Source organism: Gymnogyps californianus, chromosome 10 (genome assembly GCF_018139145.2).
Source record: "Gymnogyps californianus isolate 813 chromosome 10, ASM1813914v2, whole genome shotgun sequence".
NCBI lineage: Eukaryota > Metazoa > Chordata > Aves > Accipitriformes > Cathartidae > Gymnogyps > Gymnogyps californianus.
The window spans coordinates 27169526-27186243 of record NC_059480.1 but is presented as its reverse complement, the minus strand read 5'-3'; the positions used below and the strand labels follow the sequence as shown (position 1 = coordinate 27186243).

At 35.1% G+C, this 16718-nt stretch overlaps 1 protein-coding gene across 2 annotated transcripts in view; it reads right to left on the bottom strand.

Moving 5' to 3' along the window:
* The window catches only part of IFT80 (intraflagellar transport 80), a 54227-nt gene that overhangs the window by 15602 nt on the left and 21907 nt on the right, over positions 1-16718 (bottom strand). For both annotated transcript variants that reach the window (XM_050902593.1, XM_050902594.1), the window contains 4 exons: positions 6082-6261; positions 3549-3667; positions 2594-2668; positions 871-1034 (listed from right to left, as the gene is read on the bottom strand). In XM_050902593.1, the coding sequence (XP_050758550.1) occupies positions 871-1034; positions 2594-2668; positions 3549-3667; positions 6082-6261 (538 nt within the window). The remainder of the gene's footprint in view (positions 1-870; positions 1035-2593; positions 2669-3548; positions 3668-6081; positions 6262-16718) is intronic.

Genomic DNA, 16718 nt, shown 5'->3' with positions numbered 1-16718 from the left:
CATAATGCAGGAGAAATACAGCTAGAGATAGCACTGCAGCCCTGTACTGTAATATTTGTATGGCCTATAAATGGCACAGTTATGAAGTCAAAAGTCATAGTGCCCTGAGTTTTCTGGCAATGGAAGCGTCTGTCTCCAGCAGACACTTAAAATTTAAATTGTTGCACAGGCCAACTTACACATTTGCATCAAGAGACAGAACAAAGGCAAAAAGCTGACTGACAAAAACATATCCCTGTACCACTCATTAATGCAAAAATTCACCTGAAGGTCATTCGGCCATGTTGTGTTTCAGAATTGTAGTGCTTTTGATGCCAAAACACAAAATTTAAGAGCATAAAAATCTTCAAGAACACAACACTGAGACAGAACATCACAGCCTCGTAACTACGGTCGTATCAGCTGCATACAAAACTTACATGCTGTAAAGATACAAACCCCCCAAAAATAAAGCAAAGAACATCTGAGAACTAAAATTAATCACAGCTAATGTACTGGTAGCTTCTAAGAGCAGCAGTCAAGCAGAAAAAGTTGCTGAGGTACTTCTTTAGAAAATCACATGTCAGAGAGCGAAAACCTACCGTTCACGTATTTACTGCAATTATTCCATGGTTCTCTGATGCATTACACACAACTGGAAGTTCAGAGACATATATCATTCTCTTTAAGTTTTTTAACCAAAGTTAAGCAAGACCCATCATTTTAATTCATTTTTATAATAAATATTATCTTTAATTTATATAATAAATTGTTTATGCTTCATGCTTTCTTTTTTACCATAACTATGCTAAGTAAAGTTAAATGCGAAGATGTTGAAAACCTCATAATGAATTATTAGCAAACATGGAACTATTAGAACAGAGAACTCACCCTTTTCATCAGCTTTGTCTTTTACTGCTAGAATATCATTACTCAGAGATACTGTCTGGGCATTTAAAATGTCTGTTCTCATTCCTGGAAATTTTGGAGAGGAAATTAATCTTCCTTCATATGAATATAAACAAAGTCCTCCACCATCTACAAGAAGAAAATGCCTACAAAAAAAACCCAACAAAAATAAATCACTAAATAATACAGAAAAGCATGATGACAGTTTCAACAATTTGAAGGTAATTGTCTAATACCCTGCAATTGTTTTCAGTTAAACTACATCATTTCTAAGCCTTACATTAGTTGATATTCTGAAAGCTCTGTATGGAAGACTTCAGTTTTAATGTGAATGTTACCTTTTTCCATGAGAAATATTTATTATCTGGAATCACTATGATTTTATCTGCTATAGATATTATAAGATTTAAATCTTGTAACTCCTGATGACAAAGCATACAGCTGCAGATGGTACACCCCGCACACCATCCCATGAGACAACGCTGAGTGTATGTATGTGAGAAACAGCTTTAATGTTTACAGCTAGCTTTGAAATAGTATTAACTGTATCGTTTTCTTCAGTATGACTACATTATAATGTAAAGCAAACAGAAGACACTTTTAATGAATGATCACCATCTATTACGATGCAGGGCTTCAGTGAAAAATAACTTATTTACAGGAACACATTGCAAACCTCTATACAGAACATGAATAGTTCTACATAACAGTAACTGTTTGGTAAGTACATTATCTATAGTTCATAAACACTAAACACATCCATAAACAAAAAGCCAGTTGTTAGACCCTCAGCTATTGTAAATGCTACCAATCACTGGCACCAAATGAACCACTGTCTGTTTGCACATATATCTGTCGAGGTAGACTGGTTTTACCAAAACCTAAGGTTCATTTCTGTGGATCACCTACACTGCCAAAGAATCCGTGCCATGTTTTCAAAATTTACTTTTAATCGGCAGCACAAAACTCCAAATCTAGAAACTGATCTTCAAAATCCTGTCCACTTGCTTACCCGTTCTCTACTGCAGTATCTTTGTAGACTAGGACATAGGCGTTTAATCTGGGGCACTCAAAAATGCAGTGAGCATTGTGCTGCACTTTGCTGAAATAGTTGCCCGACAATATTTGTCCACAAGAATTAAGACTATAAGAAAAACTCATGATTTTTGACTTCTCCTCTTATTCTAAGTCCTTTGAAAGACTTTCTACAAAAGTACATGTAAAGATCTCTTCGACAAATAATTTTCAGGAAATACAGATTAAAATTCTTTTAAACTGAGAAAAAAAGAGTAGTTTCTTGCAAATATAAACACAAATATGTAAGAAAAATGAAACCATTTCTTTTTATTTGGCACACCTGGCAATGTTTTTAATAAAAATTGGAGACCAAAGATAATTTATACAAAATATATTCCAGTTCAAAAAAGCAATATAAAACATCAAAACCCCCAGATGTTAGCGTAATGTCAGAAGATCTACTTTCTTCCACAAATAAGAGTACAAACATACATAATGTATGAAAAGATTCTTTACCACCATCACAGACCTATGGCACATATACCAGCTAAGCCTTTACATGCTACTTAACAACAATTGTATACTTTTTGTCTATTTCTAATATTTCAGTATGTGCTTATGTTATATAACAAAGTTTTAGGAAATGCACGTTCACATCTAATAGGGAGCGTTACAAGAAGGAAGCTACCGTTCTGCTTGTAGAATCAAACTAACTGTTCCTTCCTTCAGGTCAAAGATCAGTGGAGTATTCCAGTTCTTTGTACTGGGAAAAAAAAAATAAAAATTCATCATTCATTACAACCGCTCATCTTCACATATCATTGCAAATATGAAGTTGAATTCACTAAATAAAGCATGCACATTTTAATCATCTCACATGCCTAAAAAGGGAGGTTTTCAAAAGGAAAACAGCATTTAGGAAGCCAAGTAACACTGATAACCATGCAGTGTGATCCAATAACATTTCTGCCTTCATTTTTGTATCCCTTCACACTAGCAGCAGCTGACCTAGGAGTCTTGGTAAACAGCAAAATCATATTCATATGAAACAAACATATTTTAAAAATATTTCTGAATTGTGGTTCAACTCTTTTACAGTGATCCGGAGGTAGGACAGAGTCCTTCTCTTATGTACCCTATTACACACTGCATAATTGTTCAGCATTAGTCATCTCACTGAACAGATAAGTGCCTTTAGGAGTAAACTTTAAATTTCAGCATATGAAACAGAATATCATGTTCTTAAAACATGATGCAGGATTGAATCATTCCTATTCTATTCCAAAATAATGGCATGCCAGAAGCAGTATCCAAAAAAAGGAGTCCCTAGATGGAGGCACAAATACACTTGCATCCAGTCACCATTCCTGCTGCCTCCACATGAAAAGAAAGCCTGCCAAATTTTTGTAGCAAAATGAACAGGCAGTCATGGCACCAGCAAGAAGCTGAAAGAAAGGATGATGGGGCAGGGCAACTCCAATACATTTTGTTGTAGATGATGCTGGGTTCCATAGGACATTTCAATTAGTTAAAAAAAAAAAACTAAAAAAAAAAATAACTACTGTACTTCAAATACACTTGCTGCTACTCTCTTACAACTGTTAGATAAACTTGAGAAAGCTTCATGAATTTGTATTACTTACGAAAAGACGTAACACTGAAGAGAAGTTGAAACAACCAAATGCCCGTAGTTCAAAGAGGCCTTAATAACCCTGTCACGGAATTCCAACATATCTACTGCATCATTAATAACATTGTGCACCTAATCAAAAGAAAATTTTGGTTGAATAAAACAACAATAACTGAAATGAAAACTAACTAGTGAAATATCATATTCTTCTTCTTATAAGTACACGCTGATACTATTATGCCATTAGCAGAACTTATCTATGTGGGAATAGGCACTTTCACAGCACTGGTGAAAACTTAAACTCAAAGGTTCTATAAACTCTGAATAAACAATGAATAATTACTGAAGAGCTGGATGGAGTTCCTTAAAAGAAAGGAGTAATTAAGGCGTACTCCAAATACCTAAGGTATAAGAGCAATATTATACATGAGGTTGAGAAAATCATCTGAGATCAAGGATGTCTGAAAGTTCCCATTTTAAGACTCAGTGTTCAGTTGCTGATTATTTAAACATTTGAAATATAATACTTCAGCAATCCCATCATGATCCCACCAAAACAATTCAGCAATATCCACGATTTGGATAAAGATATGTTATCTAGATGTTGAATAGCTCTAGCATATATTTTAATGCTACCACACTCTGAAGTAAGGGAAATTTAGGAGATGGCCTTGGTAAGCAGGCTGTGCCTTTGCCATTTCTGTGAAAATTTGCTCAAATGACAATGTTTCAAGAAAATCAGTTTGCCTGTAATCAGCCCAGATTTTTTGAGCTCAAAGATTTTAGGCAGCTAAAATCTAAGAAGATATCTTATGACAGTTTTTTGTTTGTTTGGGGGGGGTTTGTTGTTGGGTTTTTTTAAGATGTCACCATTCTGAAAGTGGTAACTTCTTTTTTATTTTCTCCATTATGCAACCAATTGCAAAACAAGGACTGAACTCAATTATTATGAAAGCCTAGGAACCGTTTCCAAAGACACATTAATTGCTATGTCCACCGCAGTGATATGTCCATAATTAACTTAGCTATTGTAGTACTCAGAGAAAAAGAATGCCTCTAGAACTTTTTTGTAGGCAATATTTTCCTACACAAATATATAGGAATAAAATAAAATCCCTATAAATTAATAAAATAAAAAATTAGTCCTGAATCAGGGTTAGCTATACTTCCTCAGTTGTTTGCATATTCAAACACCCCGGAGATTTTTCACAGAGCCCATCTGTTACGAGTCGATGTCTGGGAATGAAAGAAGAAATATGAATTTTTACCTGCTAATTTGTCTTCTGTGTTCCCAGACACTGACTCATGTTATCCCACCCACCGGACCAAATTGTAATACCGCATTTCTGTTGTTACAACTTTTCCCAATTACATATTCAACATTAAAAGAATCAAGACCAAAAAACATTTAAGGGCCTAATTAGGAATTTAGGAACTTGACTTCGATATTGAAAATATTGGCCTGGCGTCCAATACCAAATGTGTAATTTGGAAAATTTGTAAGAATGGAAATCTTATATTATCCCAGTGTTCAGAGAGTGAATGTTGTGAGTCAGTGTCTGGGAACACAGAGGACAAATTGGAAGGTAAAAATTCATATTTTTGTATTAATTCCCAGATATTTGGTAACCTAAATGTGGCTTCAGGCCAAGATTTTTCAAAAGAAGGATCCTAAACTTAAGCTCCAGAAACCACACGTAGGGGCCTGTTTCATTTCCAGCAGTGCTGAGACTTGGCAGCTCCCACTGAGGTCAATGCCTATTGCTCAGTACTCAGCTGGAAGCACCACGCAGGTACCTGATGTATGTTATATGATATATGACAAATTTCTGTAGCTTTGGAAGATCTGAACCTAGGCTGTAATACAACATGTGGTGCAGAAAAGCACATTACGACTCTTTACAGTTATAGTCAGCAACCAAATTTATCTGGAAATGCCCTAAGACAGCAACATTCATCATAGCGTCATTAACAACAGGGATACAGTAAACCTCACTAAAGTATTAGCTATTACAAAGTGCATCAGTGCCTCCAACAACTCATGCATGCAGATAAGGTAAAGAAAGCTCCTCTATATTGTCTACACTTAGTTATGCAGCTTCATCTTTGCCGATAGTTACTGTAATACTATTTAATATGATGCTTTGGTTTTGGCCAATGTATTTGTATTGTTTTCTGCATAAACATTTTCATTACACTTGAAATTCTCTCTCTCTCGTACGTGGCCTCTCACAGCTAATTTCACATGCTCTTCAAATGTGCTTTGCATTTTTCTGGAGGATAACGTACTTCTGAGTTATGTAGTTCTGGTCCATCTGGTGATGTGGTTTGGTTTACATGTATCTGATCTTCTGTACAACTGACAATTATTTACACCATTTGCTAACTCTGGCCATTTTATGGTCTTAAACGTTTTCAGTCACATATACACAGGATAAAAAAAAAAGGATAATGTTTTGTTGAGGATTAAAATTTCCCATTTTGTATTTAAAAAAGCCTTAGAAAGCTAGTCATCAGAATGCACAGCTCTGAACTGTGAAGATTACCTCCATGGTTCTCCTCTTAATTAACGTTATTTCAAAGTTCTTCCACTCCCAGCGTTGCTCCACGACATGGGCAAAAATGACGTGTCCATTTCCACATGCTCCGGCTAGTTGAGTGCCATCAATAGACCACGCAATATTAAATATGCTGCCAGTGTTTGGCTTCTCTAAAGCATAAGACCACTTGCAGAAAAAGAGAAAGGAATTCTTAAATTTTTTTTGTACTTTTGGGAAATGATTTATTGTAATAAACAGATTTATAATCTATAAAATTTTAACTATAATTTTTATTAGTTATTATTTATTATTATATTTAATTTTATATTTAAGTTTATCGTATAATATTTATTAAATATTATTATATTTTAATTATTTTTAGTTATAATTTTTAAGAAACATCAATGAACTAACTTTTTATTACAGCTTGAATAAGCAAACCAAAGAGATTAGATGTCTTAAGTCAGACTCTTGAAAAACAGGGATACAAAAAGGAAAACCACCAGGTACAGCAGAAATTAAAAATGTCACAATGCCTGAAGTACATTAGGTAAAAGTTACCTAGTCACAATACATTTAAAGTGTACTTAGTCATTGATAAATCTAGACAATCACTACATAAAACTTAAGCGAACGTACTTAGAAACAATCATACTGGTTACATGCGTGCAACGGGCTATGATCTTAAGTGTGATGCATTCAGTTTATGCTGCAGTGACAGCAGCTCCTGAATATAGAAACAGCAAGGCCTGGGCAAAATCAGTGAGTATAAACAAGGCACTCCTATCCCAGTATACAGAGAATTGCAAAGCTCTCGTGTTGCTTCTCTCTGTGCTTCCAACATAAGGGACATCGGTGGATTACGAAAAGCTCTGAAAGCAATGCCTGTCTACTGTTCTCCTACCACAAAAAAGAAGCTTGATACCTTGCCTACCTTTTTCTCTAGTCTCTGTTGTTACTGGGAAGGATACTGTTGTTACTGGGAAAGGATGTATTAAAAATTTCCAGTTGCTATGCTTGCAATAACAAAAAAAAATTGAAACATTACGGCAATCAAAAGTAGTGACATCTGGTCTAGCTTTGGAGAGAACCAGAAACAATAGCTCTGTGTGTTGCGTTCGTCATAGACTAATTAAGAGGTGCTCACAGAGGAGTATCACAGTTTAATGTCACGGAGGCACAGGTCAAATAACCATATTTCAGAATCTTACTATCAAAATAAGTAGCGTACCTGCTTTCCTATGCAGCTAGAAATTCAAATAGTAGGCAAAATGGCATCATTGTATATTTTCCTGCTAACTGGATTCTGCCAGGAGGAAAGGCTCACTTGGACCCAAAGAACGCATTTCTGTGGTATTGCGGCTAACATTTTCCTTCATCTTCTACTACAGGTTTACATCATCTACGTCTATTAAAATATAGTTATCAGTTTGGTTTGTTGGTTTTTAAATGGAGGCCCAAAATTATTGGGATAGCATGAAGCTGTGAAAGCAGCAGTGACTGGAAGCTTGCAGGGCAGTACCGATCAGGGACCAGGAGACACGCTGCTCTGCCCAAGCAGATAGCCAGCCTCAGGCAAACGACACCAGGGATTATACAGCAGCTCGTGAATTGTGGGCTGGCTGCTAAAAGACGCTTTTAATAAAAAAATAAAGGAGCTTTATACTCTCTAGCAACAGGGTGTAAGCTGCATTTAACATTTTAATTCCTCGCCTGCCTCTGCACAGGGCACATTGCCCCCCATCCTGCCCACGCGGCTCCACGGAATCGCCTGTTCCAGTGCAACGGGGATGCAGAGGCAAAGCATGTGCTTTAATGAAAGAGCACACAATTTCTTACCTTTTGACACCCCCCCATATTTTCATTCTCTCTGTTAGCATTGCAAAGAATAAAATTATAAATCCCCCCAGCGCAAAGAACAAGGAAGAGGTATTAAAACTAGCATCTGCTTTTTTCCTTCTGATTCGTAGCATGAATGTAGTTACGAGACAAGCTTAGATTTAGTACTAAATCTAATTTTGTTCCTTTTCAATATTTAAATTTCCTCCAGTGAAGAACTTTATTCTTAAATTCCCCCAGCCTTATGTAGGAGACACCTCTAAAGTTTAGCTGGATGCTTATTAATACATTCTTGTCAAAAACTAGAAGAATTTTCAGACCAAGGCACTTGTTTTCTATTTCTTGCATCTCAGAAATACAGTTCATACAAATCATCTCGAATCTCCAAACAAGTGTTTTCCTGAAAATGGATGACAAAAAATGAAATAACCTTTTTATGGACTTTTAGGAAGACATTAAACCAGGTTTTAAAACAAGAAGCAAATCTCAACTATCGCCTCTTCAGAACTGTGTAACAGAGTATTTTAAAAAACATTCAGCAATTGAAGAACTACCTGAATATTCAAATACATTTGAAATCTTAAGAATCAAATCAGTGAGAAAAAACACGTGACTGAAGTGAAATGTAGACATTGGATTCTCATGACTTTCGGATACATGATATTATACCAAAGGGGAGACAGTTGGAAGAAAATACTCACCTAATGTTTCTAACACATTTCATATTCTGATTTCTTTTGCAGTACACATAAAACCCAAGAAATACTAAGTCCTTCACACAAAGTCTTCATATGGTTTATAAGAAATGAAATCACAAAAATTACAATAAAATAAAGGTGTCAGACTTCAACGTTCAATAGCAAGGAGACACAATGGGACGAAATTCAACCTCCCGGTTGCACTAATGATTTGCAGAATACTATGTAAGATGACCTACTGAGTTAAGGCTCTTTTACTGCCTATGCGCACAAGGGTGAGCGAAAGACAATGTCAGCACTGACTGAATTTCCAATTTCAAGCACTCAATTTTAAGGCTTCAGCTTCCATGCCTCTTGGCTGACAGACACGCCATTCACTGCCTATATGATCTGCAGTTGGGGAAGGCAATTGCAATTTTTGGAGAAAAGTCCATAACCTACTCTTCTGTCTCAATGGGATGAATTCTGTATGAAACACTCTATAATAATTAAGAGCATAATATTTAACTGTGTCTGACATCCTTATATGGCAAATGAGTAAGCTCTTGAGGTTGTAGGACAAATGATTGTAACAAGCACACGCAGAGAATGCTCTAAATGTCCAACATCTGAGACATATTTTTCACAGCTGGCCAGATGCGATCTATCTGAGAACAGTTTGAAGAAGTACTATTTCAAAACTGAATATTGGGATCCTCCCAAACAGACAAGGCTGTTTCTAAGGTCATTTCCCTTAGATCAAGAATCTACCCATCACTCAGAGTGAATAATAAAGGGGCATCAAGCCATCAACTAAGAACCAGTTTTAGGAGCTTGAAGAATGTGGCTTCGGTGCTACTTTTTTATGCATAGCAGATACACTGCAGCTCTGAGAGGACACCTTTCCAAAACTACTTTTTTTTTTTTAAACCAGAAGTCTTTTTTTTCAGATAGTTGACATACTCAGTAAAATATTTCCAGATTACAACCTAAATTTTTTAACAAAATATGTAAAGCAATTACAAAGTTTTATTTTCCAGTTATTTTTGAAAGCTCTCAGTATAATTCAGACCACTCCAATGATTCATACTCCCTACAGATGTCTGGTACATTTATCATGTACACAAAATGTTATAATAAAAATCATTTAGCTCTCCATTTGTGAGATAGGAACAATTTTTAAAAACTAAAATAGTTATGTATTTCCTAGACACACCGAGTTAAAAAAAAAAAAAAGAGTATGAATATGACTATATGAATGACTATACGAATGTTGTTCGAAAACTAGCTGCAATATTATACTTTGGTATTACTGTTTGGCTTATACTTTTTCTGTGTCATAATTAATTTTTCATGGAATTCAATGAACTCTCTCAAGAACAAAACCAGTAGTTATAAAAGTTTCATTATATTAAATAAATACATAAAAGCAATAACTTAAGCTTCCCTTTTCTGATTGCACAATGTAGTAAAAAAGATGAAGTACTATAGTCATTGAATACTGTCTGACTTCCATAAATGGAAACCGAGTAGGCTTTTGAGATGTCGGTGAAATTATTTCAATGAGCAGATTCAGAGAAGTCTGCGTCCCAGGAACAAGGACAGTCTTTCACATGTATAATATTGATGCTCCAAGACTCAATATGAAGGATCTAGTTAGTTGTTATTTCTGGACTGAACATAATAAATTAAGAATGGTTATCCACATAATACCACAGCATAAATGCTTTGAAAAAAACATAGTGAAGAAAGAGTGTTTTCTTATATTTTGAATTATAAGAGTAATACTGAAGTCAGCTGTGCAAAGGACACTCGGTTGTTCCTGGCTGGTCTCTGTTTCGGCTCTGTTTACCAGCATGTGGAGTTCTGAACAGGGAATGCTGACATAAGCTGAACTAAAGCTGATACTGCTGAACCTCCCCATGATGTCAGAATCTACACAGCATACCTAATCCACTGACTTTAATAGTCTTTGCCCATTATTTTGCCTTTCTTTATGAAAAGAAAACATGCAGTCTCCCCCACAATCCATTCCAGGAATCAGAGCACAGAATGGACTAACAGCAAATACATGCTCTTGTCCTTTTATGCTCCAATTGATATAAACCAAGACGAGTGTGCTAGAACTAGCCTCCGATCCGAGTCTGACAAAGAAAGTTTCAGGTCCTCTGAAACTGAGGACCTCTATTTATTTATTTCTTTATTTTAAGTGAAGGCTCAGTTTTCCTTGTGCCCCGTAGGGCATTTCACATTAGCGCAGAAGTAGGTGACATCTGAAAATACATGATAGTCTGAATGTCCATTAAAAGCTGGCAATCGGCTCTCACTACTTCTGAGTGATGAACTGACACTTTAGTGCAAGCTTCTCATCAGAATGACTATTAATTTTCCGATGTAATGGAAGGCAAATTGGATCTTACAAGATTATAAAAATCAATTATCCAAAGCAAATCCATACTTAGGTGCATTAGAAACAGCTGAATATGCACACATATATGGAATTAGCTCATGGGAAATATATATATGTATATATGTCTATATTACCCCCCCGATATTTTACTGAGTATAAAATATAATTATATTTTACAATATAAGACTTAATAGGCTTTCAATTCCTACCACACTGGTATCCACAAAAGATTCTACAAACCAGAAACAACATGCGTAACTGGAGGTAAGGAAATCCAGTGCTACATGTGAATATAGGGCAATTTACCTGAAGAGGAGAACCTATCCTCGACACAACTATTGAAGTACAGAACCATGAAGGATTCCTGTTGCCTCCTTAAACTTTTGTTGGACTTGACCCCAGTAATTAATGTGAATTATCAAGAACTAAGCCATGACCTCCAGGTGAGGTATTAAGCTGTGTATTAGAAGAACAAGGACAAAACAGAGGATATCTAAAATTCTCCTGAAATCCAAGCCCATTCTCACAATTATTAGACCCAAGAACTAAAAATAGGATGACAAACTGTCCCATATAAATTCTTAACCTTAGAAAATGAAACATTGATGTAGTTCTTTAAATAGATTATTACTTCCATAGATGATTCACATGTTTTCATTTTCTTCCAGAAGTTACATTAGCCAATTCTAATAAATTAAAATATGCCAACTGGGAAAGAATTGGTCAACAACATAACTCCATGGGAAACCTATCTGTAATATTTTTTCTTTTATTGAGCCACAAAGAATTCAGGATCATGACTGTTAATAAAGGTAGATGAAATAGAGACAGCGCAGAAAAAAACCTTATTTTTGTTACACTGCCAAATGCATATCTCTGTGAAACAAGACTAAAACTAAATGTAATGGGATCAAAGCTCATTGTAACTCTATAGAAAACAGATTTGCTTGGGTTTTCATAGTGCTCTAGTTTAGGACAATTCAGCACTATCAGAATAATATAAAAACATATGCACTGTATACATTCACTTTCAAAATCTTGCTATGTCTTTTATATTTGTATAATATCTAATGTTAAAGGGTAAATTATGTTAATTTTACAAGTCACACAATTTAGTGTCCTGAATGAAAATCATGGCTTTAATGCTAAACACTTAAATTATTTTCAAAGCTTGTCTGTAGACACCTGCTACATTGTAGTTTTAAAATTCTTAGATGCTTTTTTTCCTCGTTTGACGATAGTTTAAAAAATAAGGAAAAAAGGACAAACACTGCTAACTATTTAACATATGACCAACCCTGGACATCAAATTAATGTAATCAACTTTCATTAAGTTCAAGTCTGTACCTTTTTGAGAAAAAGCTGAATAGAAACATGTTATCACAGAGCTCAATATTTTTTAGCCATAGGACCATACTCACGCTTGTTTTAAACGGGGTGGCGGGTGAGGAGTAGTTGCTACACTTGCAGAATGTTTTCCTTTATTTTCTACAGACAAAATCTAAATTTTATTAAGTTTTCCAAATGTTTTTTATGGAATTTATAGCAAAATTAGACGTTCCATGGAGCAAGCCATGGAATACAAAAGCTGTGTATAACAGAATCAGTCAAATATGCAAACTACCACTCTAGTAAAATGCCCGCAATTCATTCTGTAATAAAAGAGAAAGTTTGTAGAATGTACATAATCATTTAAAAACACAAACTTACAGATTTATGCAGAGAATTGCTTTCATTACAAAGCATTTGCTGAGCATAGTGAGGAAATCAAGATGAAAGTAAATCAAAGAGCAAGATCTAACAGTCAAACAAACATCAATTTATTTATGAAAACACATTGTAGATAAACATGACCAGAAAAAATGTTCAACAAGAAGAGCACAATTAATTTCGAAAATAACAACAACTAAAAATCAAATCAAACTGATCAATCCCCACTACGGGTAAATAAATCATTTTTTATTGATTATCATCTTCCACAATTAATGGAAGAAAATCTAAAAGGCCTCCCCAAAACAAATGCATAAATACATTCAGCATTATTAAAACACAAATTTGATGTCCATATTTGCTAACTTTTGTTGGCAATTTTAAAAGGATTAATTTGACCACAGTGTTTCACTTTAAAGTTTTTTAACAATTATCCTTCTACACTCTCTAAGGCACTGGGAAAGCAACCTGTCTTTGGAGCAGATGGGTATGGTCCATTTTCTAAGATACTTATGTGGGAGTGGAGCGAGGAAGGAGGAAATCAGAGAATTTCAGTCATTCTTACCATCTCTTACTGTGTAAATATTTTGACCTGATCAGTAATGTCAAGGGAAGCATGCAGAGCCACAGGAAATAGCTTACATAAATGAACTTTTTAAGCACTGCCCTCCATCCAAGTGATTAGATTCTGAAAAGCTGTGAACACCAGGAAGGCTAAAGTCTATCCATCAATACATCCAGCTTTACATTTCAATATATATACTTTAAAATTAATCTTAGCATTCTCTGCAGGATTAATGATCACGGACACTAAAGCAAGCAACAAATTCCAACATTAAATATGTTTTGTTTAGTATTCTGTAGGATAGCCATAATAATTTCTTTTAGACACATAATGCTATCGGAGCAAAAGTGATTTTTAAATGAAGAAATAAAAACTTCTAAAAGTTACTACTATATTTGTAGTTTTCTTTTTTAACATGAAGCTGCTAGAACAAAGTATCCAGGTAGAAAGAATAGGAGAAAAGAACATACACTAACAGAATTTAATTTAATTATGTCCCCAAACTGAACACATATGCTAGAGAAGAGTTAATGATATATATATATCGCCTGATGGCTCCCTGAGGAGCAATTTGCCAATACAGCTCCATTACATCAGACGTAATAAAAATGTCTATGTTGACCAGTAAAAGCCAGGTCTGGTTCTCTTCAAACTCCATCACTCTGGTGGTATGTGAATCGTTCTTCCTTTCCCCTCAACACTAGCAAAGCTACTTCTTTAGTAACTATTTACATTCAATGTCAGGAAAGAAACTTTCATGAAAAATCATGACTTTTGAAGATAATAAATTATCGTTGCTAGCTGCTAAACAGACAAAAGCATCTGGCACTAGCTACTGTATGTGTCTTTGTTTCTTTAACGGTTGAGTAATAAACCAGGTAAAAGAACCCTTAATTTTATGAAAAAATAAACCTATCTGCATTAAAATCTCAAACAAAGTCCACAAGCCTGTTCAATATTAAATGCTGATTAAAAAGTTACTGGTTTTCAGCTAGCAGGAGTTGGAACCATACTTACAGCAAATTATATTACATAATAACTAGCAAGAAAAACAGTAAGGCCCTGGGGATCTAGGGCTATATGCTACAAAACAGCAGAAAAAGAAATCTAGTATCTTTCTTCCTTTTCCACTGCACCAGTCTTTGCCACATTTAAGCATAAATCTATATTGAGTGCAAAATACAATTTAAATTGTTGACCTCACCCACACAAGAGCATGTTTATTTCAGTTTACCACTTGCTGATATAGCTCAGTGATCCCAGTACTCAGAAAGGAGATGGAAAGTGGTTGTGGAAGAAGAGGGCATGGTTTAAAGTGCTGTTTTGAGAAGAAAATACTACTGGCTAGTCTGATTGTTTAAACCAATATATGTTACATAATGTAGTCCAACACAGATGTAATTATACTTACATAAATTGCTTTATACAAATATACCTTATTTGGCTTCATCAAGTGAAATATGGTGTGTGTGTATATATATATAAACACTTCTACAACAGTATATTTATATAGGGAGATGGAAAGGCGACAGTCAGGGTAGATTACTGCTTTAATTACATTTTAAGTGGGGTTAAGTGGCTTATTAAATGGAGAAAAATCTTCCTATCCACCTTGCTTAGGAACAAAAGCTTTGAGGCAATCCTAAAGGGCCCTTCTAAGGGAAGCAGCAAGTGTATCAGCAGATATACGTACCGAGCTGGTAAAGATAATGACAAAATCTCAATGTCATTAAAGATAATGACACCCTCAATGCCTACCATTAACCCAACCAGAAGAATGCCAGGGAGAGGAAAAGATGTCCCCACTGGTGATGTAGCCACTTAACAACCATCTGAGTGTCCCACCCTCTAGCAGCTGAGGCATGACTGCACAGTCTTTATGACTGTATGCATAGAGACAATTTATCCATTTTCTTCTGCAAAGAGAAATAGTATCCGATTTTGAACAAAACAGAGGCAGACAAATCTAACAGTAAGATAGATTGTTTAAAAGAGTCTTCTTTTAAAAGAATAATTTCAACGATGAAAAACATTAGATGATGGAAATTGCAATCTGCTCTCCAGCCTTATACCAAAGAGACAGAAAATATCTTCTGTATTTCATTACCTTTTATACCTACTTCAGTATCTTTTTTACCTATGTGAGTGGTACCCCAATCTTTTGCACAAGTTCATACCTCAGGCTCCAACTCTACTCACTACTTTACTCTTAATTTCTAGTGTGTTTGTAACACATGGGTAATAAAAATCTCCTTAACGTAAAAATCTTGAAAATGTAGATATCAAAATAAAACAACTTTTTTTAAAATCAGAAAATTAATACTTTCCAGAAGAAAATTGCATGCGAGTACTTTTGTTTTCCTTCAAGATAATTATCATCAAATTTCACTTATACAGATTAAGTAGCAAGAGGAATTTTTCAAAGCAAGGAAGAGGAAAAGACACAGAAAATAGAAGCAATCCCTACTTCAAATTTAATGCCTAGCTTACACTTACTTCTGTCAGCGAAGATCAGTGAAACCAGAATCAGTACAGAAAGTGAAATATGAAGACTCAGAGATCTTATCCTGCATGCCTCTTCTCATATAATTTTTAAAGGCTCTTCTTCACGAATGTAAAAATACTCGAAACACATAGTCCAAGTTCATGGTAAGGAGAACCATGCTCTACTGAAGATGCCCAAAACACAACAGCAAATGCTGTTTTCCCAATCTGAGCAAAAGAGCAACAAACACAACAAGAAAAGAGGTAGAGACTGGGACGATAGAAGTCCCAAACCAGCAAGGTTCAGTGCAACACGGGTCTGAACAAAAAGTTGCAGAACCACGGGAAATCCAGAGAGAAAATCAGGTCAGTCTGTGCTCTGGGCTAACTTACTTAAAATACCAATGAAGGTAGATGAAACTGCATTTAATTAATTTTAATTGGAGACCAAGTTGGAAAAAACCCTAGGTCAACAACAACAAACTGGGAGTAAAGCTTCGAGTAAAAAAGAAACAAAAAGAAACAAAGGTATCTCCTTTAGGAGCCTTTCTTCTCTCACAACAGTTAAGAAGTAATAGAGATGCTCAGATGAGAGGACTAAAGTATGTCTTTAGCTCGAAAAACTGTGCCGTCTAGCCATCAGAAGTAGAAACATGAATGTTCTCTTAGCTCCTCTTTTACTACTGCTTTAGCCTTATCATTTCCAATGCCTGACAACTGCATTTTGTGATCTCCTCATGAGATGTGCTTCTCAACTCTTAGTATTTTTTAAGAAAAAAAGCTTAATAAAAGCACAGGATATTGTTCTTCTACCTCCTTTTTTAAGATAGGTTATTGCTATACACTCCTTGCTTTTTATGGTTAATAACTGCATTTTATGATTGCCTTACAAGAGATTCTTTTAAACTCTTTGTGTTTTTAAGGAAAAAAGCTAAAAAATGCACAGAAAATGTAATGT